The 27,617-nt window shown below is 40.4% G+C and overlaps 1 protein-coding gene across 17 annotated transcripts in view; it reads right to left on the bottom strand.

Annotated features, from left to right (window-relative positions):
• GIGYF2 (GRB10 interacting GYF protein 2) overlaps window positions 1-23,809 on the bottom strand; it is a 75,583-nt gene extending 51,774 nt beyond the window's left edge. For 7 of the 17 annotated variants that reach the window (XM_039557217.1, XM_039557221.1, XM_039557226.1 and 4 more), the window contains exons 1-5: window positions 23,708-23,809; window positions 11,750-11,829; window positions 9,041-9,170; window positions 6,747-6,842; window positions 1,572-1,716 (exon numbers count right to left, since the gene is read on the bottom strand). In XM_039557217.1, the coding sequence (XP_039413151.1) occupies window positions 1,572-1,716; window positions 6,747-6,842; window positions 9,041-9,170; window positions 11,750-11,790 (412 nt within the window). In that variant the 5' untranslated portion in view covers window positions 11,791-11,829; window positions 23,708-23,809. Of the gene's footprint in view, window positions 1-1,571; window positions 1,717-6,746; window positions 6,843-9,040; window positions 9,171-11,749; window positions 11,830-13,432; window positions 13,502-18,090; window positions 18,173-22,804; window positions 22,832-23,135; window positions 23,323-23,707 lie in introns of those variants that run through there. The other 10 variants (XM_039557224.1, XM_039557227.1, XM_039557225.1 and 7 more) reach the window with 6 other exon arrangements.
• Window positions 23,810-27,617: the final 3,808 nt, after the last annotated feature.

Below are 27,617 nucleotides of genomic sequence, written 5' to 3'. Positions count from 1 at the left end.
AAAGTAAGGAATCAAACTTTACTGCCAAACAAAACAGTCATGCATAAAAGTATACTCAGTAATACAATTACTGGATTAGAAGCCATATTCTGCCACATTTAGCCTTACAACCTCACTGAAACTAGTGGAGGCAATTAAAAAACAACCCACTGCTCACTGCATAAGGATGACATTGTTAATGGTGCTGCAAGAAAACAAAGAGAAATTTGACAAAAGGAAGCAAAATAAAGGGTTTGCCAAATTAGAAATTATCAAAGTATCTTGATATTGAAACTAGGGAGCACACTAGTGGGTGTATGATCTCAAATCACCAAATTTTAAGCAGCAATAATTTAATTTTGCAGAATTACGTCTTGATGCATCTAAAAAAAAAATAACCAATACATGTATTCCTAGCAAAAGTGAAACATAGGTGGTAGAAATACACACATTAAAATAAAACAAAAAAGCAACTCCCAGATGAGTACACACATATATGCAAACGCTTGTTTCTTAAATGAAACCCTGAGCATTTGTGCAAATACAATGGCAAAGCAACAGGAAATTCTAGTGAAAGTCTCATAAAAAGCTTAAATCTGCATCTTAGCTGGGAAGCAACCACAAGAAGATAGACAACAATCTACAAATATCTGAGAGATGTAAGCTAAAAAGAAAGAAGGATTAAGGAACAAGAACAGAAATGAGAGAACACATTAAGTCAAAGCAAAATTCTGGTCAAGCACCTAATTATATATTAAGTGCTTTCTGAAGATTTTACTGAAAATATCACCCGTTAAGGACATGTAAAATTAAATTAAAAAGGGCTCTAAGAGAAACCTCACCTAAGCACCCTCAAAGACAGAGATTACAATATTAGTTACTCAGTATTTCCAAGTTACTAGCTTCTCACTATTTTAAATGCAACACATCATATTTATATATAAAGCCCCCAAAAAAGAGTTCACAGAAGTACATACATTGAAAGGGAATTGCTAAGATAAATTCTGGGTTTAACAGCTTGGTTTTAATTTAGCAATATAGCTTCAGCACATTTTATCAATTCATTTGCAAATGTTTGAGGCGATCCTGGATGAGACATCAACTACAGTGATGCTCTAAAACTGGAAAGACTCAAATGTCTCCCAAATTCAATTACATCTTTCCATTAACCTTCTCTCGTTTACATTCAGGATGTTAACAAATGAAGATGGCTTTTCAGAACACTGAACACAATCTACTACAACCTTGATGGTTTAAATACATTCGCAGATTTTTCCACCCTCTCCTTATAAATTGGTTTTATGCTTTTAATAAAGTTATTTCTAAAAATTCTGAACCAAATAATTTCATATTCCACCTCAAAACCACCTCTCCCTTTTGCTTTCCCACCCACCAAGCTGGCAAAGGCATATAACAGAGATACCAGTTCTGCACTAAGGTGTGCAGAATCATCACTAAACACAATATTCATTCTACAGCACCACCTTGTTGGAAAGGTTTCAAAGCTTTAAGCAAAAAGAAGTTGGGCATGAGAACACACGGCTCTAGCCAAGCTCCACTTAATATCTCTGAGCAGCTTTAACCTGGATCACCTGGATACATTGGAGCACATCCCACTGGCAGCTCACCTCGACCTCTAGAGGAACTTCGACCTCGAGGAGCCCCTACCACCGTTCCTCCTCCGCGTCCCGTCAACCGCAGGACAGCAGCACTGTTTACAGACATCGAGAAATTTCTCTGCCAAGAAGAAAGAGTCACAATCAGATTTGACTGGAAAAACCTTCAGAGAGAAACCATAAACAAATACACAAAAAAACCCAATAAAAAACAAACAAAAAGAAAAAACGAAAACATTTACCATTATGTTAAATTTGGCTTCGTTTTCTTTGTGTTCATTACAAATTCTCTACAATTAACACTAGAAAGGAAAAGGATTCCATGCATACATGAGCAGCTGAAGCAGCCTCTAAAAGGATCTTGGTCAATATTAGCATTTTCAAGTTACTTAGCTGAGATTTCTGTGCTCTGAAGTAAGCATTTGAACACCTACTCCTTTATCAGGTGATGACAGCACAGAAGCCATCAGAACATCAGCAGTGTTAAACACACATTCCGTTGCAAAAAGAGACTGGCACCTGCCTATACCTGACACCAATTAATTAATACCAATTCTACACTTCTTAAGCAAAGCAGGAACGTTTAAAGACCAAGAGAACTTGAATAAAATCGTATTTACCAATCTCCTTTGCGGAAATAAGCCTTTTTATTCTTTAAATATATCACAAGAGCAACATATTTTAGGAAAAACTAAGTGTACTTAAGGCATCTGAAATTTAAGCGATATTCATTTTCATAAGACAATAAACACCAGTAAGATTTAAGTTTAGCTTAATATGAAATAACTGCTAAAGAAAAAGCTATTTCAATAATAATATAAATATATTATTATATAAATAAATATAATATTTATATTATATGTAAATAAATATAACCAACTCTGGCCCTATTCTCTGAGCACAAATACTTGGAAAATGGGGCCAAAGAATTCAGAAGCATGTTCAGAAACATTAACAAGGAAACCTGAATTGACACATGCTTTCTGAATGCAAGTTTTCAATAATTAGAACGCAAAGGACTCCAAACAGCTGTTGTATCAGGCTTCTTGAAAGGAATTTAAAGTCGGCAAGGTGCTTACATCAACTCATTGGAATTACTATGACTTTGAAGATCTTCAGAGAACGAGACAAGCAATTACATCCCATTTAAAATCTACATCACTAACATCAAAACCAACAGGCATTCGAAGGAGTTTTAATACACTACAGAAACATTTCAGAAACTGCTTGATATGTGCTACCTACAAAAGTAGATCTTCCTTCAAGAGAGAATTCGTAACTAATTAGACTTGAGGGGAAAGAAAAAATGCAGTCACGCATGGCAAAATACTATGGTCAGCCTCCAGTAAATCTGACTGTTTTCTGAGCTAGCTCCTAAAGTTTAAAGCAACCATTTCAACAGCAAGTCAAAAGGAACCACCTCCATCTGCCTCTGAGCAAACCACCACCTTTCCTGGTGTTGATACTTCTGCTTTTTTGTGAAGTGCTGAAATACTTCACTACAAAAACATATTTAAGCTATTTATCAGAATCATTGTCTTGCATAGGAGATTCCTCTTTTTTTTTATGCCTTTTTCTTCCAGTAAGAACAAAATAACAATCTTACCTTCTTTTCCAATTAATTTTTAATTTGACTTGTCTGCCTGCACTCTGAGAAACTTCTCCCTCCCCTCTGTAGAGCCTGCCTCAGTGAAGGCATAGTGGTAACAATCCACATGGTAAGATCACAGTACGCAATAAAAAAGCAAAGCCCAAAAGGAAAAAATTGCCCTACTGTTGATCAATGTATTCCTTCAATGACCAGTGCTGATGAAGCACACCAAAGAACAAAGCTGCTGCAAAACAGCTTTAGGAGCAAGTGAAGATGTCTTAGGAAACAGATGTCAGGAATATAACCAAGGAGGACACAAAAGGATTCCATTATATTCAGCAAGAGTTTGAGCCTCCCTGACATGCAAGCAGGTAAAATTAAGACAACCAAATTCTTTCCTAATGTAAATAGAAAAAAGGGGAGCAGTAGGAAAGGTAAAGGAACATTTGCTGCACATTGCCAGTGCTCTGTGGTGGAAAGCCCTGTTAAAGCCATCTGCAGAAACCTTCTTTGCTTCAACAGACACTACCCTGGAAACACATCTTAGACAAATCTATTATTATAAACATATTATATTACATCACGCTAGGTGAATCAGTTGAATCTAGGTTAGCTCAGCAACTTTATCATCAGGAAAGTAATATTTTACATAAAAAGAACCAGCAATTCCATCCAAAGCATGTCCATGTCCTGTTAAAGGGAACACTGTAGCCTTAAGTATCTAACTAAATCCTACACAACTAAACACATTTAAGTTTAAATTCATAAAGCTGACATTATTTGTCATCCATCCCTAGATAAACACATCTTTAAATCACCTTGAGACAAGTTCTTCCCTGACACAGTACACATACAACCGCAACGCCATCAGGTGCATAACACAGCAAGAATTGTTCTGAATCTAACCCCAAAGTAATCCTGACAGGCTCAGCTGCAACTGAACACTATGCCAAAGTACTAGTGTTCTGATCAGCCTCTCCTCTAAGGACTCCCAAACCCCTGCCCCTCAGGTTCTGAGACGATAATTCTATTCTAAGTATTCATGGAGGGGGTAAAAAGGTTTTTAAACTCTTTTGTCAATCTTAATTGTAAGAACTTTCCTGCACCACAGCTAGCAGCAAACCCACTAATATTCACCTCAAGATCACTTCTGAATATGATTCTTAGTGACAAACAATGTTATGTCATGGGGAACAAACACCAGAATTTCTAACTTAAAAAATGCCATTCCCTTGGTACCTTCAGTCATGAAGACGGGAAGAAAAGGACATGAAAAACCAGATTGTTCACATCCTCTGGGTCCCCAGAAAGCCTTAAAGGAAAAGCTTTCTTAAAAATGGAATACGGAGCTCTTCTTTCAGATTATGATTTTTCTGGAGATTTTGGAGAATTGTTAAGCTGCTTAAAGGCTCCTGTATGATTACAGGTGAAAAGGAGCAGGAAAAAGCAGTGACACAGTCCGCACCAACTCCTCAGGAGTTTTCAAGACTGGTGACACACTGGGCACTGCAGCAGAGGACCACACCTAACCCTGAAGCTCAGCAGCACTTACCATCCCATCTGCACTCAGCACACTTTCAATACCATAGCCTTCAACTCGTGTTATTCTCTGCAGACAGTACTGTGACAATCACCAAAAGTCAGGATCCCCTCAAACTGTAAAAGGCCTGTAGTCCTCCCTGAAGGACTCCACTATGCATCAGCAAAACAGTATGTCCAAAAGGGTTCAACATTTAGGTGTGCTACCATATGTCTGGCTAACCATTTCTGGGGCTTGCTGCCTGAATCCCTTCTCTTCCTAGTCAAGAACAGGAGCTAAGATAAGACTTCCCATAAAAGCATAGTCTCAATCTCAGTTGCCTTTTAAGACAAACTATGACATGAAGTGCTTCCAGTGTATCCATGTGAACTCAAATATAACTGCTGATTAAAAACGAAACCATTAGCATCTTGTGTAAAATGACAGTATCCTACAGAGACACAAGAAATATGGACCAACTCTGAAGAGGAAGGCAGCCCAGAAGAGGTGAAGAGGATATACCAAAACACCCAGGCACAAAATGAAATGAAAAATTCAAGAACACAACAGTCTGGGGCAGGCAAAGGAAGGAGAATGCTCTGATATCTTAAGAAACTAATAGTAACACTACCACCCCTGCAAAAATCAAATTACTCAAGCCAGTAAAAGTACTCAGCTTCCTATTAGAAAAAAAAAAAAACAACCACAAAAAACCAAACCACAGTATTATGAAATAAGAAAAGTGCTAAGAAATATGACAAATTGGAGAGCAACTGCAAAATCTAAAGTTCTGGCAGCCAGAAGGAGGGAATCAGTTCAGAGTCAAAAGTCAGAGGCATTCATCCATAGAACGTGGGCAGTTTTCTCCATCAGGAATCAAATCTAAAGCAAGAGCTTTCAAACTACCCAGATCAGTCATCCTTGAAATGGAATCCTTATGGACTACCTGTTCTCACTCTTATCTTGTACACCTCTATATGGTTATATACCTACAGACACCAAAGGAGGAGATAAACAAGCAACTGCTTATATACAGAGCAGTTAACAGTACTGCATCTTCTTAACAAATGTTAACAGTCAAAAAGCTTCAGCACTTCTCTAAAGAACACAAAACTGAAGCTACAGAACTTAGCCACTTCTGTGACTCTATGGGTACCAAAGAGAAGGTGGTAAAAAACTGCAGAAAATGTCAATGATCTGAAAATGGTGCATACTTTAAAAACAGGTAATATTTCCCAGATGATGATCCTGGATTCAACAACCTGTTAATGTTGTTCAACAGAACATTGTATGAAAAAATATTTTTTTCAAATTTAAGACAATAATTGAGCATGGATAGGATTTAAACTTTATGCCAACACAGTATGCTTTCATAATTTCTTTCTCTGTGTCCTGGGTTACAATGAAAAGGTGTAACCAAAAGTATGTATTTTATTACCATTTTCATAAGCTGTTAAAATAGGTGGGGCAGTGTTCTTTAATTTCTCCATGACTCGGCCTGATAGCTGCCCAGAGGGAGTTATCTCCATGACTCAGAATTACATCATCCCTTTGTGAGATGCTCCACCCAGGGGGAGGAACCAAGCATTCCTATCTGGATATAATCTGAGGCTTGGAACACCAGGAGAGCACTACCACTGGATTCCCAGAGGACACCAGCTCAATATGCACCACTGGACCTCCAGAGAAGGACCAGACTCCTCTCCAGGATCACCGCTTCAACAGAATCCCATCTATCACTCCAACAGGACTGCAGCCACCATTTAATCAGACTGTTACCACCACCCTGACCAACAGGGTGTCAGGTTGTATTCTCACTGTCAGTTTAAGTCAAGAATTTCTGTATTACTGCCTCTATTTTAATTTTCCTATTAAATTGTAGATCTGACTTGGAATCTCCTGCTGGCTTGTTTTCAAACTCCTACACTCTGAAACCTACTAATCTCAAATTTTATTGTTTTTCTTAATGGAAGCATACTCTTCATTATGTCTTTACACTAATAACAATCTGAAGATTTAAAAAAAAAAAAAGGACACGAACCTGTTCTTCTTCTGTAAAAGGTACAAGTGCCAGTGGTGGCAGGGGCTCCTCTTGTAAAATAGGCAGAAATTCCTTATCCAGAAGGTCTGAAGGTATCTGGATGAAAGAAAAAGAGCATTCTACTACATCCAAGTAGTATTTCCACTCCAGGGATGATGCCGCACACATTGATTCCCAAAAAATTTTTATTCTGCCAACTATCTGCATCCACCCAGTACTTCCAGTAACTTTTACTGGGGGTGGGTATAATTCCACTGGAAATGTACAACCCTCAGCAAAAAAAATTCTTATAAACAAGACAACACCCACCCACAAGGCCACAGACATCAGAACTCAAACTTACCCATCATTGCAGCTTAAATAAGAATCAAGTGACATTTCATCTGGTAAATTAAAAACTATTGCTTTTAACTTCAATGCATTTTTATAGCCAGATTTTTAATTAACAAAACTACCACGTCCAGCACAGAGGTTGTATTTGATTTAAAGTAAGCAACTCCAATTTACAACCAACCAGGAGAGAAGGGAAAAAAAAAAAATGCAAACCCAAACCAACCAACCAAAAAATCACACAAGAAAAGCCAAGTACAACAAAACTATATAGATTATGTAGAGAACACTAATGATTTAAATCAAAATAAATGTTAACACTAATTTTGAATCAGAACCTCCATCAATAGATGTGACCTTGAGAATGTGGACAAGAAGCTCCAATTACATACAGCCAAAGTGAGCTCTAATTATGCCAACGGACAACTGCTTCAAAAATATTTAGTTCATAACACCGAAGACATTTTTTCATTTAGATATATGCTAGCAGAAGTCTTCCTGCTTTCAGTCAGTCTCTTAATCAGAGAAGCAACAGCTTAAAAACATTGCTGACATCTACCAGCTGACTAGAACCACTCTCAAGGGTCCTCTCAGTTGTCATAACTAGAATCACTCAACACCCTGGAAACATGTGGATATCAAAACAAAGACGTACTCTAACCATTATGCCCTTCTGGGAAACACGTAGGAAGAAAATATTCTTTTGGACCATTCATACCGGTGGGAAAACTTCCTATAACACAGGATATTCAAGGATTGTTCTGAATCAGCCCCAACAGCAGAGGTCTCAGCATCATCTGACATAACAAACACAAACTGCAAAAAGCAATGACCTCTGACTGGCTGACCTATTCAAGCATAACATCAAGATTTAAATTGCAGTTTCCTGAAGTAGAACAGGACAATTCTGCATGTTAAAGCATGGCTTTAAACTATCCCACACTTAACAGACTTAGAAAAATATTTGACATTTGATGCCCTTAAATCCATGTTTGAGTAATGCAGGGCTCCCAGCATTATACGAGAATATCAGCACAGCCAAGACAGGATAGGAACATGAAGCCGTGTGTGCCCATCTCCATTCCAAGCTCAAGACACAATCTTGACATCATTTCTTGCAGTCTCTCCCTCCTTGAAGGGTAAGGCTTTCAGGAGGATTCAGACTTCCCAGTCTGCTGCAACAATTAACCAACCACTGTCACCACCTAGAGAAAAACCCAATGTTTACAGCTGCAAAATGTATAAATAATTTGCCTGAAAGATCTCTGAAATTTTATATAATCTTTTACATCACTGAGAACCTTTGTGTGAAGTGAAACCAGAAGGAAGTTCTTGACTTTCTATACTGCTCTTATGCATTACATGTCATTGTTTCTGTGTCCTGATTCCCAGGAAATGAGCTACCTGAAGACTGCTCTCACTGGGCTAGTTACCTGCTAAAGTGAATTGACTTAAAATGGGATAAATAAGAGACCTCTTGCTTTTTTCAGATGATCTGCTCATATGATTTACTGCCTGACTCTGTAGCTGAATCAAATAACTATTATGTACTACATTAAATAAAATCCTACTGAGGCAAGCAAATCTGCACAGCTGCAAGGAGACTTTAACCCACAGTCATCTCTGGAAGTTGGGACTGAATATGGCAGTGAGGTTTTTTTTGTTCTCTGGGGTACAGGAAGTTACCCCCTAAATGGGAAAAAACCAAAAAAACCAAAACCAAAAACCACACAAACAAACAAAAATACAAACAAACAAAACTCCCAAAAACACACTGGATGCGGTAAAAGTGCAATCAAACAAGCACACACACAAAAACCCCCCCCAATCAGCCCTCTTCAGTCTGGGATTGCAAGGGATACATGATTTCCTTGTCCATAATCACAAAATACAAACAACTATTCCTAATCACAAGACTGTCATTAGGAATACACACATCAGGCCATCTTCCTCTTCCTGCTCACCTTATTATCCTTTAGAAAAAGTGCCAACATTTCTTCTCTCCCATAGCGATAGTCTGCTAGTTTGTACTTCGGCAAAGCCGGAGACAGAGGAGGGGATGTCACACTCCCGCCACTAGACAAAGCTCGCAGCCTAAAAAGAAAGCAGAAAAGCAATGAAAACTGAATTGAGAATATCTTCACCTGTGCTACCACCCCTCTGCACATTTACAGATTTAACACAAAATAAATACAGTACTGAAAGTGAAGACATTAACAGTTTAACTTCAAAATTCTAAATCTCAGTGCTTCAATAGGAAGAGTGGAGGAGCCTCCCTTGTTTTACCCATAGCCAGGAAAGCAAGAAAAAAAAAATTCCCATGAGCACATCAAGGAATTCAACTTGCCCCAGGAAAACTCTTATGTTGACTGTATAGCAAGCCAGATATACCCCCCTAAAGCCTTGCCTAAGCTATTTACACAGTCTGCACACAAATCAGTGGGGCATCTTAATGACAACAGCTTCTTTTTGACAAGAAAAATTCTTACCATGCTAGGAGAGTGCAGCAAATACTAAGCTAAGGAAGGAGTTTATTCAGATGTTTCATGAAGTTTAACAGTATAGCACAGTAAATTTTATAGCCAAGTTTCTTCTTGTGTCTCTGGAATCCTTCCTCACCATAAATCTCTTTTCCACAAGTTAAAATAAATGGCTTTTTTTTTAAGAGCGTATATACCATTTAACTTAGGCTATCAATAAAAGAAAAAATAAAATTTAAAAAAAAGACATGTACAAAATATAGTGACACTACTTCAGAGATATTGCAAGCGACAATCTAATTTATGGTAGCAGATAAATATGCTATTACATTTGTTCCCATCCCACAGAGGTAAGTTACTTAACTTCTGGAAGGTCGCATCTTACCGTTATACATTATTCTCACTGTGCAGGTGATTTAGTCTCATTCTACAGAGCCACTTCCTCAGCTACTCAAATGTTCGGCATTTTTGAGTTTGAGGAACGTTTTACAAAAGGATATGTGTGTCAAGAAACAAAACTGCCCATTTTCTTACATTCTCTTTGATGGGCAACTTAGACAAGTAAAACAATAAAAGCTCTTCTCAGCAATCAAAAAATCCTTTGAAGGTAAGGGGCTCTAAACTAAAATGGTGATTCAGACGCTACCTTTCACCTAATTATTGAAGCATGCTTCCATTTGTTTTATTGTTCTTTAAACAGAAAGGAAAAAGTCATTTGCAAGTCAAATGTCGATCTTATTTTTTTAGTTTGGTGCCACCCCGTGGCAGTTCCTCCACATACCACTTCCAAACAAATCATGCCTACAGAAGAATTATTTAAAGGACTAGATGGCTCAGTACAATGCTCAACACCAATCCAGGTCAAACGTGACCCAGAGTTTGACTGTTAAGTGATACAGCAGCTTACGTGACAGACATGACTATAAGGCAACCCGAAAGAAAAATTATAAATCTTATGTTCCATTTTTCCTGTAAGAATCTAACAACTCACTGAAGTATAATATATGCTTCCATACATAATCTAATCTGGTTTTTAAACTAACTGGAGACTCACTATGAGAGTCCCCTCACTATGACACAGCAATGAAGCTACTGCTAAAATACATGCTTTTTTTAGAATTGTCTTCCCCCTTCTCTTTTTTTAATATAACTTTGGCTTCCATCCATCAAGAATCTAATCATGTCTGTCTCCTACACTGAAGAGCGCTCCAGCACAAGATATCTGCCTGGTGGGTATATTTATAGATAGTGATAAATTCATTCTTTAACCTTCTTTCATTCTAACAAAATAGACTGAGCTCTCATTGTTTCACAGGCTGCAAATCATGTCTTATTTCTTCACTGAATCCTCTCCAATTTCTGTACATTGTGTATAGAAATGTGTCAGCAAAAGTGAATGTGTTCTTCCAGTAACAGTCCTACCACATGCTATGCAGCAACTGTGTTTCCTATAACCACTCCACATTCCCATTCACACACTTGGGAACCAATCACTCTTCAGAAACCACACAACCCAGAATTCTTGTCTGTAACTGAAATTACCAATACTTTAACAAGAAATTGGAACAAATACTGATAATCACAGCTGTGCAATTGCTCTTTAGCAAAAGCCAGGACAATGCAAGTCAGACAAGCTGTAAAACCAACAGTTGACAAAATTATATGACAGCATGGATTGAACACAATAGTTCTCTTTTCCTGACACTTTTCAATACAAACATGCAGGACACTGACATGAAACTCACTTTTACCATATTCCATACAGGACTTGGGTTTTTTAAAAGCAGGAAAAGAAAAAGCTCGCTTAGCTATAGATGTAAGTATAGTGAGGAGACTTTAAGAACTTCCTTATTAACATGCATCACATAGAAAGACTGAATAAGCACATCTTTAATTATTCTGTGCATACCTCCGAGATCATAGACATCATACCTCCCTCAAATCTTTGGCAGCAAGGTAATTATTATGCATTAACATAACACAAAACCCAACTCAATATTATAAAATTAGTCTTCACTTTGTCAATCGGCATTGTGTATGAATTGATTTCGATCACAGGCCAGGGACTGAGGTGAAGCAGGATGAAACAACAAAGATACTGTATCCCATTCAGTCCCATAATAAATTCTGCTACAAAGGAAAAAATTTCCTTTTAGACGAGTTCTGGAGTCTGACAAAACAGACAAAACTTACCATTCAGGCCCAAAGTTAAGTGTCTGAGTTTCTGCTGCCATTTTTTCCTGTTCTATTTCTCTTTTTTAAAAAGCGTGAACCTGAAAAATAAAAATATTTATTATGAAAACAGCTGGTTTGATACAGCCCTTCATAGATTAACTCAAAATACAAAAGCACACCTGGACATGCAAAGAAGTGAAAAAATGTACAACATGGAAAAATTTTAAGAAATCCATTTCAGCTCTTCAGCACAGATTGATTTACTAATATAGGAGCAATTGCATCAAGATTTCTTCCCTAAATCCCTCTATAACAGCTCAAACAGGACACTGGATCAGGGTGTCTGAGGAAACAATTTGTACAAACACTGAGAACTTGATGCATAATCCTCTTCTCTAAGAACAGTAATGCTTAATTAACAGAACTGCTGCTTCCTGACAATTACAAGAGGATAAAAACCCCACTAGAACTACAGCAAGACAGATTTGCCAGCTGAGTGGCAGAGTATTCAGAATTTTCCACTGTTCACTCTTGAAAAATAAGCCTTCTAAAGATCGAGTATATCCAATGCTACAACATCCTCCAAAATTCTGCAGGCAAATGACAGTATTTTTTAATTCTTGGTTTTATTAAGCAAAAAAAAAAGCATAACTTAAGACTTCAGCTACTTTCATTGCTACTAGCCAAGGCAGGTCCTGCAGACACTAGCAAAGCTCAGGTCAAGTTCCTAAATATCCGGAGTTTGTGGATAAGAGCAGATGAAGCCATACAGGAGGGAAAGAAGACGACTAAGGTAAGGCTATGAACTTTTCCCTAACAGAACCAAGTCTAGCTCAGGCAGTTCTGAAGAAGTGTCTTTTCACACAATAAATACAGCTCTTCTTTCCTTCCAGCAGCAACCAAATCCAAATCTGCAGAGGAAGATAGTTTGGTTTTATAACAACCAAACACACTGTAGGTAAAGCCCAAGGAAAAAAAAAGATTTGAAGCATCATCTGCAGACACTGGTTGATTAGACTTCAAGAACCCATAATGGCAGGGAGGGAACTTTGCTGTATCAGAACCATATCCCTTAACAGACCCAGGGACTATATAAGGAACTTCATGAGTTTGTCTATATTTTGCATGAAAAGGTGATGAAAAAGAAAAGCAAAATCTGGGGAGGTAGAGGTGGAAAGGGCATTAGATACTGAAGAAAACAAGACAAAACCAAACAAAGGAAACAATTTTTTTCTTATATGCCACAAAAGTAATGATATTAAAGAAAATAAATCAATACCCTCAAAGCTAGAAGATGACAAAACATACTGAAACCAAATCTGTTAAAACTGCTTGAGCAGATTTTACCCAAATATTTTGGGCATAAGATTCCAAATGCTTATAAAACTCCCTGCAGCCTAAACCCACCAACTAGCACTTGGCTTATGTATTTTTAAGGCATCCTCTTTGTCCCATACACAAATTAATTTATATACAGATTGTAATGTTTTTATTTTCACAATAATTCTAGACAATGAAATGGAATTATCCCTACTACCTGCACCAGAAGCTAATACAAAAATACCCAGATATTCTCACAGGCCTAGTCTGAGATTATTTTGGTCTGATCTGAGTTGCCTTTCTGAAGCAGCTGACAGCTCATCAGAACATTCATGGTATATCCATTCATCATCCTGAAAATCAAAATAAAAGGTGACTTACCCAAAGACAACATGCAGCAGCCACACATGAAAATATTGTGGGGCAATTCAAGTAAACCATCCTGCACACTTGGGCAGAGACAAGCCTCTAACACAATGCCGGGTAGCCTTAATTGGATGGCTGTCCCTCCACTTCCTGCAACGCCTGTAATCCTTCTGCTGGGGGTGGGGCAGGGTGGAGACTTTTCAGATCAACACACGTGCATCACTAGGGAGCCCGGGATCTTTTAACTCCCAACATCAAAGCTAGGCCAGTATCAGTAATAGCAAAAAGGCTGGCACTGAGGGTTAAACTGCAACGAAAACACAGCTGAAATGCATCACGTACAAGGACAAAGCACTAAAAACCAGTTAGGATCAAGCTGTTTACTGGTTCTGGACCCACTAGGCCCCACTCTTCAGACTCTGCATTACCTTCCCAAAAAATTGAGGATGCTGTGTCATGTTTCTCTACAAGCCTCCTTAGCAGTTTAGTACTTCAAGAATGCTAGTCTCATCCCAGTGAGCTGCTAAATGGTTTTCCCTATCCCTCATTTGGGCCACCGCACTTTGTTTTGTGAACCCTTCCTCTTCTGTATTGCATTCAGGTAAGTTACTCCATCCCTTGAAGTTCTGACTGTATGAATTTTGAACTGAAAACAAGACAACTGTAAGTGAATGAAAATGTACTGAATACATCCCCCTAAAACCCAAAACAGATGTGCAGATTATCTGAATAGGTGTGACAGGTGAACTGAATAGACAACATTACCTGGAAACAAAATGCACATGAAAAAAAATTACAGGCAAGGCTGAGAGAAAACTGTTGGACAAGAGGCACTCTGGAAATGGGCAGTGATTTGGGAGGAGGAGGGCAGAGAACAGGGAAAAAGCTCAGAAAAGCTAAGACAGCAAGTGCACCAGAGGAAAACACTAAGCCACGTCAGAGCAGATGAAACAGAGGGAGTGGAAACCCTGTGCTGCTTCTGCTGGTTCTCAAAGAGGCAGCCAGAAGGGGAGAGCATGGAAGCCAACCCTGAAAGGAACCTCTGACAGTGACTGCACACCACACCTGGCTGGTGTGCAGGAGAAGCTGTACTAACTGGAAAGGCAAGTTGGAGTGGACTAGGCAGCACTCACATCACAGGAGGCAAAAGTCAGGGTGGAGCAAGAGAAAGCATGAGGAATTAGGAGATGGGAATGAATGATCAGGTCACAAATTCAACCATTTTGGCTAAGCAAAAGGCATGAACTTATCACATCTTTATTATCTAGATCACTTTCTTGGGTCTTAAAATTCAATATTAATAACTGAAATGTTGATTTTGGCCTTTATTAAAAAGCTGCTTCCTTATTAATCAAGGATGGCAAACTACAAAAATAATACATACCTAACATTTCCTCCTTGATACAATTTAATGAGGAAAAAGCCCCTTTCTGAACAGCTAGTTTTGTGAGTCAAGGTTTTTCTCCAAATCAACAGCTATTGACTGAGGAATCTCCACAGTGGCAAATTTTATATGGGCAGAGAGCACATGGGGCAGCCTCAAGCTGAAGCAAGAAACTGAGGCAATATTTTGATAATGGCCAGTTAACACTACTGCTTGGCCAAGAAGGCTACCTGGTGCTTCCCACCACTCCTCCACACAGGAACATTTTCTCCAAAGTTTTCTTCAAATAAGGTCAACACTTGATCAAGGTGCCGGTACAACCCTACAAACCACTGGGGTTTTCCTGCATATTTCGGGAAGAATGGAATTGGTTCATGAACCGGAATTGGGACCCCATTTTCCTGAGGTGACACCACAGCCACCGACCTGCCATCAGCATGCAGGAATGAAGAGAAGAAATCACATCAACCCCACAAACAACCTGCAGGCTGGCAAGGGGGGAAAAAACCCCTATTTTGTCAGGTGCTTAGTACTTTTTGTCTGAACAGACACAAACTATAATCCAATAACATTAAGCCTTTAAGTACCTTTCACTCACAATTAACAGATAATATTACATATGCAGAAGCTGCCATCAGCAACACTCATTTCACTGGTTCACTTTAGGAACAATGCTTATTTTACCAAGCTTGCAGTTTCTTAAATTATTTTTCAAGCTCACTATTTAGTACCTTAAAAATGTATTAAAGCTCATAAACATCTGCTACAGACACAAGCCTGAACTTGATTCTACTGCCTAGATTTATGTGTTAAAATGCATAAGATGTTTCAGTTGGAGGTCTACAATTACTGTGGGACATTTTGCCCATAAGCTCTGGTATTTTATTTAAAACATACAGGTAGCTAATAAATAGCTAGACAAAAAGCTGTTTTCAGAGTTTTGAAAGATCAAAACTACCATGTTTCCCAGACTTTGCTCAACCTCACATAACTGCCATTTAAGGTTCATCTGTTACTGACAGGCACCAACATTAAGATTTTCAGACGATGTTAAATTCCTACATTTCTATTACAGAATTCTCTCAGCTTGCAGCCCATGGCAATCTCTCTCACCAAGATGTTCTGCTGTTCTAGGCAGAGACTACCAAGACAGAGATTCTTAGTGTTCCAAGTCTAGGCCATGGCTGCATTCAGGTCTGCCCATCTAATCTTTTCTGCGGACAAAAAAACAAAACAAAACCCACCAACGACAACAACAAAACAAAACCTAACAAAAAAACCACCATATAGTTTTGGGGCTGCTGCATGCTTAGATTTTTTATTAACGCTGGAAACCCAAAAAAGATATACCACTGATCCTTCCTATACACAGCTATTTTATTTTGAAATGGTCTACTCTTCGATCAGAGATGTTTAGGAAGAAAAGTATCCTTTCCTTTCAAGGTAGTTCTGTTGCTACTGTAGGTCTGAAACAGTCTTTTAAACCTAGAAATTGGATGAAAATTTGAGAACCAAAGAACACAACAGAAACCCAAAATGAGCAGACTTAAGTGCAAGGAAATGGGTTCTCCTTAAATAAACACGGAAAAGGAATTTAACAGCAGTGCTCCACCATTCAACAGCAACATTACATCAAGATGACAGAACTTCACCTTCCACAAGCAAGAAAACATTCCACAGGCAGCTACTAGAGCTAGCTAATGTCAGTGCCAGTAACTGTGTTTTTAAAAAAATTAACAGGTTGACTGAATAATTAATGCTGATTTCCTCTAATTCTTGAAATATTAAAGATGATCCACAACTGTATGCAAGCCACCTCTGAAGTACAATGGTAAACAGGATGACTCAGGTGGCTACACTACCTGTCTTGTTTGATATTAATCACTGGCTAAAGCAGACAACACTGATTAAAGGACACTGACATAATTAAGGCCAGGAAACATAGACTTATGGAAGACATTTCAATGAAAATATAGTTTTGTAAGAGTAGAAATGTCATTGCTTGAGCAAGTAGATAAATTTTAACTTCTGCACGACATTTCAATTCACTGGAACGTTAAAAAGGACAAAATCATTCAGAACCACACAAAAGGTCTCACGTCATCACAACCTAATTTCTATTCTCTTCTAAAGAATCTGCAACAACCCATCTCAGACAGAATTCTCAAAACCAAGTAAAAGGTAAGAAGCTATCTTCTACAGAGTCTGTAACACTGACCCACAAAACTTCTAAAACCTAAGGATGACAAACGTGGATATGGTAAATAATGGAAATGACACATCATCAATAGTACCATCATGAATTATTCAATGACTCAGTCCAGTCTAGCAGGTTGCACTGAATAAAGCAAAGTCAAGAGACTCACAAGCAGAACACACAGGTGATATATAAGAAATGCAAGACTATTCTGGAAATCAGTCCTGAAACCATGCTGAGATTTATGACATTAATCAACTGAAAAGGAATATATGATACAGCATTGACTAAAAGAGCTAACAAAAAACACTTAACCCCAGAAAAAGAAAATGCAGAGTACATATACACCAAATTTTACCACTGAAGGGATATGGTGTCTTTTCTGTTGTAAGAGGCAAAAGAGCTGATAAATCAGGTGTTCAAAAATTGATAGAACCTGACAGACATGCCCTGCAGTGAGGAGAAAAAACACCAACAACATACTAAAGCTCTATTTATTGAGCTTTGAGAAAAAATTAAGTATCTTAGTCTGTAAATGATCACGCAGGTAAAAACATCTGAAGACCCAAGTTTATTCAGTGAAGGGACTGAAGCAAGACATTCAGAGATAATCAACAAAGTTAGATGGTTTTAGGTCAATGTGACATGATTTTCTAAGAAGTATGTTCTAGTATAAACAGAAAATTAATCAGGAAAAAAAAAAATCTATTAGTCACATTATACAAGATGCCACACAAGTCACAGGAGTCCCTTCTGGCTTACCAGACCTTATTCCTGATAAAGACAGTGAATTTTCCAACCCTTGCAAAAGTATTTCAAACTCTCGGCAGTTTCTGAACAAAAAGTGTCCAAGACTACCTCAAACAGCGCTTTCAAATTGGCACTCCTCTGCTCACTACACAGATCCACTTAAAGCTTTATGGAGCACCGCAGCTTGCAACATCTTGCACCCTCGTCAAGAACAACAAATACAAGTAGCCCTTCAGGGATAGAATGACACAAGAGACTAACAAGACCTACACACCTAAAAACCAAACCCAAGAAAAATGTAGAACATTAAGTAACACAATGCCAGATGTTCTCCTTTCCTACCTACTGTTGTGAACTTGATGGTTTAGAGGTAGGCTGGAGAGCTATCCACTTCTTGCTTCACGCAGCCAAATCTGAATGCTTTTCCCACTTTCCCCACCAGAACACAGCGCGACCTCCACCTTTATTACCAGACTCCCAGCCAAAGGCAGACACCAGCGATTAAGCTCCAAGCAGAGTCAGGGAACCACACCCTTGGCCTTGCCACTGGCTGGAACACAAATGCTTCTCATTCCAAATCCTATCCCAAAATCCTGCCAGGGCTCACTTTCCAGCTAAAAAAAAAAAAAAAAATCACTTCCACATCTGTCTACCTCGTACATGGAAAACTTGCTGGTAGATAAACATTTCGTCTGTGCCCTTCCACAAGGCATTACAGATGAGGATGCCAAGTCTGTCTACCTGCTCCCCAGCAAGGCCAGCAACCAAAACCCCACTGCAGCACCTCTCTCCCGCTCGTCACACACGTTATATAGCCAATATGTATTTTCTAAGTGGAAGAACATAGCTTCAGACTACATTCACTGAAAACAGTCACTGAATTAACAGATCTAGGTTGCTGTGAGGGTTCAGGAGTTTGTTCTTAAAATGTAATTTAAATAAGCAGCTTCTTTGGGCTTTGGAAATTCTCTCCCTCCCCTCTCCCCCTGTTCCTTAAGGCTTCCTGCTCATGCAGTTCTGAGACATCCTATACTTCAGGAAACAAACATCCAACAGTGAGTGTTTAATAAAATGTTCTAACAGAGAGAATCAGAATGTGTATCAGACTGCATACTACCTATGAACTACAACACTTTTTAACAGCTTACCAATTTTTGCAAAATTTGCTAAAAAAATTAACTTCTTTTGATCTAAGAACCATATCTTTGTAAATTGACTTGTGATGTTAGCCTGATCCCAACCTTAGTACTCTTAAAACTTAGTATAACAGAAAATCACATATGCAAATGATTCAGCATTAACTAAGGCTATCATAAAAGCTTCCAGTGGTTTAAATGGTGGTTGAATGGGGCCTCTGATTTATTAAGTTATGAAATGTTTTTACATAAAAACCTTGCCATATGCTATTCCATGATCAGCCTCACTCACTTTCTGTCACACACAGTCTAACACTGACGTCAGTCCTGCTTTGAGCAGGAGGCTGGAGCAGACAACCACCAAAGGCTCTTCCAACTAAATCATCCTCAGATTCTAACACGTGGCTCAAAAGATCAGTTTATAAATCCATTACTTGCCAGCCAAACCAACACCTTGCCACATGACATTCTAAGGCTGAAGACATGTAAATTCAGCTATTCAGCTATCTATCATCACAAAACTTCACCCGAAGCCATCTCCAGTGTCCAGAGCATATCTCTTCCTTGTTTTTTCCGGTCTGAAGACTGGACACAATACCACATACATATCCCATCTGCTTTCACCCAAACTGATCTACCCACTGACATCTACAGCCTCTGAGTCTCCCAGTCACACAAGCCAGTATCTTTATCATAAAATACTACTAACAGAATGCAATTTACATTTATTATCAAGGAGAAAACATAAAAAACCCTGTTTCATTGTAGCCAGAACTTGAAACAAGTATTTCTCTACTGAATAAAAAGGACAAAATTTCAAGTAACAAAACTTGAAGTGCAATGCATCATGCTTACTTTCACTGAAATAGTAACTATTTAACAGTACAAAACTATTTTCTAACCATTTTTTGTAACTGCATATGTAAGCTTGTTTATCTGTTTATAATGACAAACTACATATACAATATACATATATAAGGAGACCTACTAAAGCCATCAAGTAATTGTTCTTTATTTCCCTAGACTTTTTAAATATATGCCCAAAGAGAGAGAATGATGATAATGCACAGTTTTAATAACTAGCTGAGACAATCAAAAATTAGTAAGTGATCCAAAAGGCAGTCAACAAAGCAGTGTTTGAAAACAATTCTCTAAATATCCACCAAAATTTTTCATTGACCTATACACCCTATAACCTCTACACAGCTCATGGAATTCCTTCTGATTTTCTTTATAATCCTGATGTCTACATATCCAGCTTCTATATATTACAAGCTTTAAGGATTACAGGAGAGGCTCACTCCTGAAAAAACATGCTTTGATTTCATGCTTGCAAAAACCTCAGATGCATCAAAACAATTCTATGCATCCTTTCCTTTAAAAAAAAAAAAAAAAAAGACAAAGATAAAAATTTTAATGGCAGGCTAGCTTCCCATGCAAACATCAAGCCATCTCTACAGTGTCTAAATTCAAGGAGAGTTTATTCACCTTTAGAGGAAATGGAATTAAAGCCCTCCCTCTGCAAAAAAAGAGAAGTGGACACGTTTTGTAATCAACACACAGTGGCAATCTCAGCTCCTAACAAAGCAATGCAAAGACCTCAGCCTGCTACAATCCCCAGCTGCCATCTGAGCTAAACATGAAAAAATAATGGTATTAAACATTCCCATGATGAACTGGTTATATATATCCAACACACATATTACCACCAACCACAAGAGGGCCAATGTCGTACAGACCTTGTCACTTAAAGCACTTAATTCTTAGTTCTGTCCATAACTTAGGCACACCTTGAGCAAACTTTCTAAGTTTTCTCACTTCTGGTGATTTTCAAGCCAAATCCTTTGTGCAACAAAAAAAAAAAAAAAACGTTCCAGAGTTGAGAGCAAGAGACAAAAGGAGAGGCTAAGCTGGGTAGAAAACTGATTTTGTTCCCATAAAAGCAAACCCCATCCCCCTGCAGCATTTCACACATCTTGGATTTCAAATGTCACTCTATGAATTAAAATAAATTGATGAGAAAACCACACAAAGAAAGAGCCTCTTTCAAGGCAAATGCTTCCTCAGTAAACAAAGAAATAGGTTTCTCCTCACCAAGGCATCCAATAGATTCATAGCAAGCTCTGTAGGGAGAAGGCTCCCTTGCTCTGCCCCATAGCTCTACCTACTATCATGAATTAAATATAGCTTATCACCACTAATCTTTGAGCAGAGGCACTGAAGGGGGAAAAAAGCAAGAAAAACAGAAAAATTAAGAAAAAAATGCTTGGAAATGGATTTTTTTTTTTCCTAAATCAGACTATGAGAGAACTTAACACCATACTTTTAAAAGTCCTAAGGAAGAATTTTGAAGACCTTAATGAAAGAATAAGAAACATATATATGACAGTTACTTGAACTTACAAGACCAGATGAAAGTAGGCAAAATCAAATTTCACATTCTTAGTAATTAAAATAAATAGATAAATAAATGAAGAGAGACAGCAAAGGGGAAGGTACAGATCATAGTGCCCAGCTCATCTTCATCAGTTACTGTGAACCAGTGCTTTCCCTTCTAGGTTTAAACAGAAAGATCTTCCAGCAGAGAGATGTACCAGCAAAGCCTTCAGCCATTCACTGTCCCAACAAGGTGTTCCAGGGGACTCTGACATTAGGGTTGGCTTTTTTTTTAATGAAATATCTATAGAGCTTAAAAAACTGCTGCTTTTTTTCTTACATTCAGGTATGAGGAACTCCAGCTTGTGACAGAACTTCATTCAGACAAGTGGCCTTAGCAGAGAGATACAGTGGCACTTAGTCTCAAATCCTTAAAAAACCCAAAACCTTCTTCACACTCCCTTTTTACACAAAGTTTTTTCCTCAACCCAGGAGTAAAACAGTAAGGAAAAAAATTAATTACAAAGCTCTCAACTGTCTATTTACAAGCATTTTTTTCACTTACATAATCATACAGGTCATAGTTTTAGTTTACTGTATGTTTTAGAAAGGCAATCAAAAATGCTAATGGGAGCACCTGAGGATATTTTACTATCCTCAAGATCAACACTTGTAACAAAAAGAGGATCTGCAAGAGTTCAAGGCTTTACTGTAGTATCAAGTTTTTTCGTAAGCACCCTATGAAACAAACCATTCCTGCTCCAAGACCACATTACATTTTAGTTCTATGACCTTGCTTTAAAAGACAGGCTCAAGAAACCATTCAGGAAAAGGCCCCAAAAGAAATACAGTGTCCAGGTGTCCCCAGGCACATTCCTGTATTCAGGGGTGGGGAGAGCCTGAGAAACTCTTAAAATCATTCAGCTCCAGGATTTATACACAATATTGTCAGATACTGAAACTGGTTATCAAATTCTCAACATAAGAGGTGAGATCCAACTTCCAGGATTCTGCCCTTTCTTTAATCCACCTGACTATTAGACAGAAACTTTATTTTTTTTTAAATCACACATTCATTGAGAAATTAACACCAACACATAACCACTGACATCAATTGACTTGTACAACTACATGAACCTGGGGAGCAAAGCAGGTGCAGAAGGGGCCGTAGACACTCCAACATTTCTACTGGCACCCCCAGGATCAATTAAGTCACACATTTTCACACTGGCATCAGCTAACTGCTCAAAGGATACCTACTCAAGCACATGGCAAGAAAACCAACACCTCATAGCAATAATGCTCTTCTTATCTACTGCAGTCACCACCCAATAACAGAACTTAAAAATACCAAAACAAAGCTTTTGTTGGTGACAACTGCAACCAATTTTGCTTACAAAGGTTTCCAATTATCACACTGTGCATCAACCAAATGCTCCATTCACAAAACAGCAAATTAATTTGTGTTTATTAAAGAGTTTCTTAAGAACAAAAGCAACCAGCACAGTTATGAGAAAAGAAAAAAAAAAAAAATTCACACGTACTTTCCAGGAACTTGCCCAAGTCAGCTCCTGAAGCAAGAAAATAGAATGAGCAGCAAGAAGTTAGAGAAATATAATCATAATTCAAAAATCCTTTCCCTGCCCACCCAAGTACACAGATGTTCAAGAATTACAGTAAAAGCAGCACACCACGAACGTTGAACTGAACATTACTGGGGAAGACGTGTTTTTTTATTCCAGAAGCACTACTTAGCAACACCTTCTTTTAGCCTACACCTTGTCCCACTTCAAAGCGCGATCACAGAGAACTGAAAGAGCCGTAAGTGCTCTGTTGACACTGAAACTACTTGTCTTGGATCAATACCAAACGTACACAATTCTGATCGATGCTCTCTTCAGCCTGCCAAGGCCTCTCCAGTCAAACACTGCCGGTCACCGCTGCTCCCAACACCCTGCTGCCTGCGCGGAAGAAGGCTCGGAGCTCCCTCCTTCCTCAGCCAGTGTAACCTGACAGGGCTGGCCGTGCTCGAAGCGGGGCTCACCGCGGCGCTCCCGCTGGGCTGGGAGGGGACGAGCGAGTTCACAAGGGTCAGTGCGAGGGGAGACGGCCCCGGAGGGCGTGAGGAGCCGCGGGCGCCCCGCCGCCGCCTGACAGGCACCAAGGACCCGCATGGAGAGCTCAAGGCCCGCTCGCCCCAGCTCCAACGACCCCCGCAGAGGCCCATGGGGAGCGCAGGGGGGCCCTCCAGACGCAAACACATCCCCCCCCCCGCCCCCGGGCGGCCTCGCCTCCCGGTTAGGCCGCGGGGCGCCTCGGTGCTGCGGCAGCCGCGGCGGACGGGGACCGCCGGCGTGGCCGGTGGTCGGGCAGGGCGCGCGGCGGCGGGGGCGTGTCGGGGGTAGCCGGGGCGGCGGCGGGGCCGAGCGGTAGTGGGACGGCATTACCTGCGCTCCCGGGCGGAGAGTCCCTCACGGCCGCGGCGACTCCTCAGCCCAACAACACAAGATGGCGGGTGCGCCGCCACGCAGCGTCACGTGAGGGCGAAGCCACGCCCCCAGCCCCCGCCGCGGGACCCGGATGAGCGGCGGCGCTTCCCGCCCACCGCCCATGTGACGCCACCGCGAAGGGGCGGGCCTCCAGCGCCCCCTGCCGGAGGCGTGAGCCCGCCGCAGCCGCCCGCCCCCCCCCCGTTCCCCTTTACAGCCCTGAGGGGAGATGGAGGGAGATGGCTGGGCCGGGGGGTCCCCGCGCCTCCCGCCCTGCCCGAACCCCCGGTAATCAAATCACTGCGCCACCTCCCCCGCACTCGGCACTGGTAAGGCCACACCTTGAGTCCTATGTCCAGTTTTGGGCCTCTCAATTCAGGAAGGGCATTGAGGGGCTGGAGCATGTCCAGAGAAGGGAACAGAGCTGGGGAAGGTTCACCAGTTCAGACTGACAAGGAGCAGCTGAAGCAGCTGGGGGGGCTCGGTCTGGAGAAACGGAGGCTCTGGGGGGGCCCTTCTTGCTCTCCACAACTCCCTGTGACAGGAGGGTGCAGCTGTGGGGGGTCGGGCTCTGCTCCCAGGGAACGAGGGACAGGACAGGAGGACATGGCCTCAAGCTGCACCAGAGAGGTTTAGGCTGGACATCAGGAAGAATTTCTTCACGGAAGGGGTGATTAGACATCGGAAGGGACTGTCAAGGGAGGTGGTGGAATCACTCTCAGGAGGTGTTCAAGGAACGCTTGGACGGGGCACTCAGTGCCCTGGTCCGGTTGACAAGGTGGGGATCAGTCACGGGTTGGAGTCGATGAACTCAGAGGTCTTTTTCAACCTGAATGATTCCGTGATTCTGCCACCCTCCCGCTGCTGTCTCACATACACACACACACACACACAGGCGGCCTCAGCACCGCAGTGTGGCTCCCAGGCTTATCTGTTGCCTCTGTGTGGTTCCATGAGGCAATTCAGCTTTCTCGGTGGCCACAAGAAACCGTGTGAGAAGCCACCGTGTGTGAGCACTCACAGTGCCCAGGGACCGAGGGCTGGACCTGCTCTCGCCCGGGCACTGGAGGAGTCCTGAGGACACGCTGCCGTGGGAGTCACCCTGGGAGGCGGCAGCAGGTGCCACTGCTACTGACAGAGACAGGGCATTAGATTATACATATTTTGACTCTTCCTGATGGAAAAATCAGGAGCTCAAGGCAAACTTTCTTCAGCTAAAAATACCAGTTTATTTTTAGTCCCCAAACCCATATTAGTACATGATGCATGTGGTTCCTTCAGCCTAAAAAAACTATTTTTGGCTGTTACGCACTGCTGAAGGTATAACCGTTTTCAGCTGAAACAGTTTCACTCCAATCATGATGTCAGCCACAACCCATGTAGCTTTCTCCCTCCTCTTCTAGGTGGATAAATACTTGTCATTGTGTACTGAATGACAGCCAAAAATTATGCAACAGTGAACACCAGTGATTCTTATGAGCTAATGGGCTGAAAGCCTGTAATTCTTGGGGCTTATTTTTAGCTGAGAGCTACATAGGACTACCTCACCCAAAAACCTTAGAATGGAATTTCTCTATTAGGAGGCTGGTATGGAAAAGCAAAGCTCCCTAGAAAAGGGCTGGCCTCTGATAAGCTGCATTCAATCCCCCTGGTTGTTGTCACACAGCTTGAGCCAATACTAATAATGATAAAGAGAGGGATGGGGGAGACAGAGCTACATTTCAAGTTGTCAGTGAGAACTTCCAATTTCATTGCACAAGCAGCTGTGCCTTGTTATTCTACTTATCAGCTGTGAGTTTGAGCACTCAAAAATATTTTCACATGCTCTAAGACAACCTTTATCTGAGATGGGAGATGTTTAGCACTTGTGGAAATTTTTTTTCCCCCAGTTAGCACAAACATTATATTACTGAGACAAAAAAAAAATAGAATTCAAGAAGCATCTGCCTCATCTGCAGAACTTGGCATTTCTGTAAAATACCTCAAGGAAACTCAAATGACAATCTTTTGGTAATAGCAGATGCATCTTAAATCTTCCACAACACTCATTCAAGCAGAACAGGGAGAATCTCATGAAAATTCAAGACTGTACCTGTGCAGTAAAATTCCTGCATGGCTCAATGACAGAACATCAGCTGATACTGTGTAGGTGTGAAATCACCCCAGCAGCCAGTCTGGCTACCAAGGGCATGATGTACTTCAGAGCCCTGGATTACTGTGCCAATTCATCCACACTACTAAAAATCCAAGTGCAGGGAAGCAGCATTCCCAACAAACTGTAAACCTTCCTTACTAAGCCCTTGTTTTCACCCATTCCGGCTTGGAGGCAAGAGCCTGCCTCCCTCAGTACAGTAGTGAACACAGAGCACAGCTTTGAAATGATACATAATGATCATAAAGCAGTCCAGAAAGATGCGTCACAGTCATGTTTCCCCTTGCCACTCCTACGTTTTGTTACTTGGAAAAGTGGTTCCCCCGTTTGTTGAAATAACCAGGGATTTTGTCTGGGAAGAGTCAATGTCTTCTCAGCAGCCTCTGTTTTCCATGTCCTCATTTGTCACATCCCTAAAAATAATGAAAACAGCAGCAAAGCAGGCAAATATTCAACTGCAGTTTTTAAAGTCAGTCACTTCAATGCATGTCACCTCAGGTGGCTTATGCTGAAAGACAATACCACAAACAAGCTGCTACTTCTGCAACACTCAATTACTTTTAGATGTCTTTTTTGGATTTATTCAGACACTCCCAGAAAGGTTAAAATGTTATTTTGTCACCTTAATCCTCACAGATAAATCCCAAACCTCAAGCCAGGAAGAGCCTGATCACACCATTTCTCTTCCTCTCCACTGTGACTACACCGAGCTCTTCAGGTGAGACTTCCTGCTGCCACAGGCTGTCCCCTGCAGCCAATGGCAATGGCTGTGACAGGAGCATCCTTGAGAAATCCACTGCAATCTGAGCATCCAGACAGGCTGAACCCACCCTTGGTGCTGGCTGAAGTGCTAGTGACTCCTCTATTGTACTTTGCCTACTCTGGGAAATGTTAAACAAAATCCCTTCAGGGATCAAGGACTACCTGGAGTTCCCATTCTAAATGAATGACTTGAGGCAAGTCTTTTTCCCTTCTGAGAAAGACCACTAAGTGCAACAGGCTTTTCATCAAACTCCTCTAGTTGCCATCGTAGAGCTAAGTCAGTTGGGGCATGTCAGAAATACCAGACAGGGATTAATGTACCAGCAGGCATCACTAAAGAGAGCTGCAATTGCCAGGACCTTTGAGAGCCACCTGTGGTGACCTCAGGCATAAAAGGACAGAGCATCAAGGATTGTAATAGATAAATTACAAGTAAATACAACTAAGTATTGTCACATGGTTTTAGGTGGGAGATACAGCTAGAAAACTTCTCTTCAGTACTTCTGCATAACCTAATGACACTGTTAATCCAACCCAGTAATTGCCAGCAAAACAGAACAATTCAGAAAGCAACTATTTTCCCAATGTCCATTTTTGCAAAGCTAATTTCAAAACACACATTGCTGCAACTTCAAAATAAATGTACATCCAAAAGCACTTACTGTTCATTGCACTGAATGCACGTCCCAACTAACAGCACCTGTTTGAACAAAACCACAGATAATGTTCATTTCCTTACTAAAACTTGTCAGCTGGAGTTTACTCAATTCTATTAAAATAAAACCACTAGAAAGCCTTTTTCCACCCTCCTCTCCTGCAGCCCTGGGCTCCTTACCCAGCTGCATGTGCACAGCAGCACAAGTCAGCAGTGCTTGCCTATGCTGTAAAGGGAAAAAAAAAAAAAAAAAAAATCAAGAGCTGCAGTGTTGCAATTTTCCTGGGGAAATAGAGACT

This window comes from Corvus cornix, chromosome 9, assembly GCF_000738735.6.
Source record: "Corvus cornix cornix isolate S_Up_H32 chromosome 9, ASM73873v5, whole genome shotgun sequence".
Lineage (NCBI taxonomy): Eukaryota > Metazoa > Chordata > Aves > Passeriformes > Corvidae > Corvus > Corvus cornix.
The sequence above is the reverse complement of the archived record's forward strand: the minus strand, read 5'-3'. Positions and strand labels throughout refer to the sequence as shown.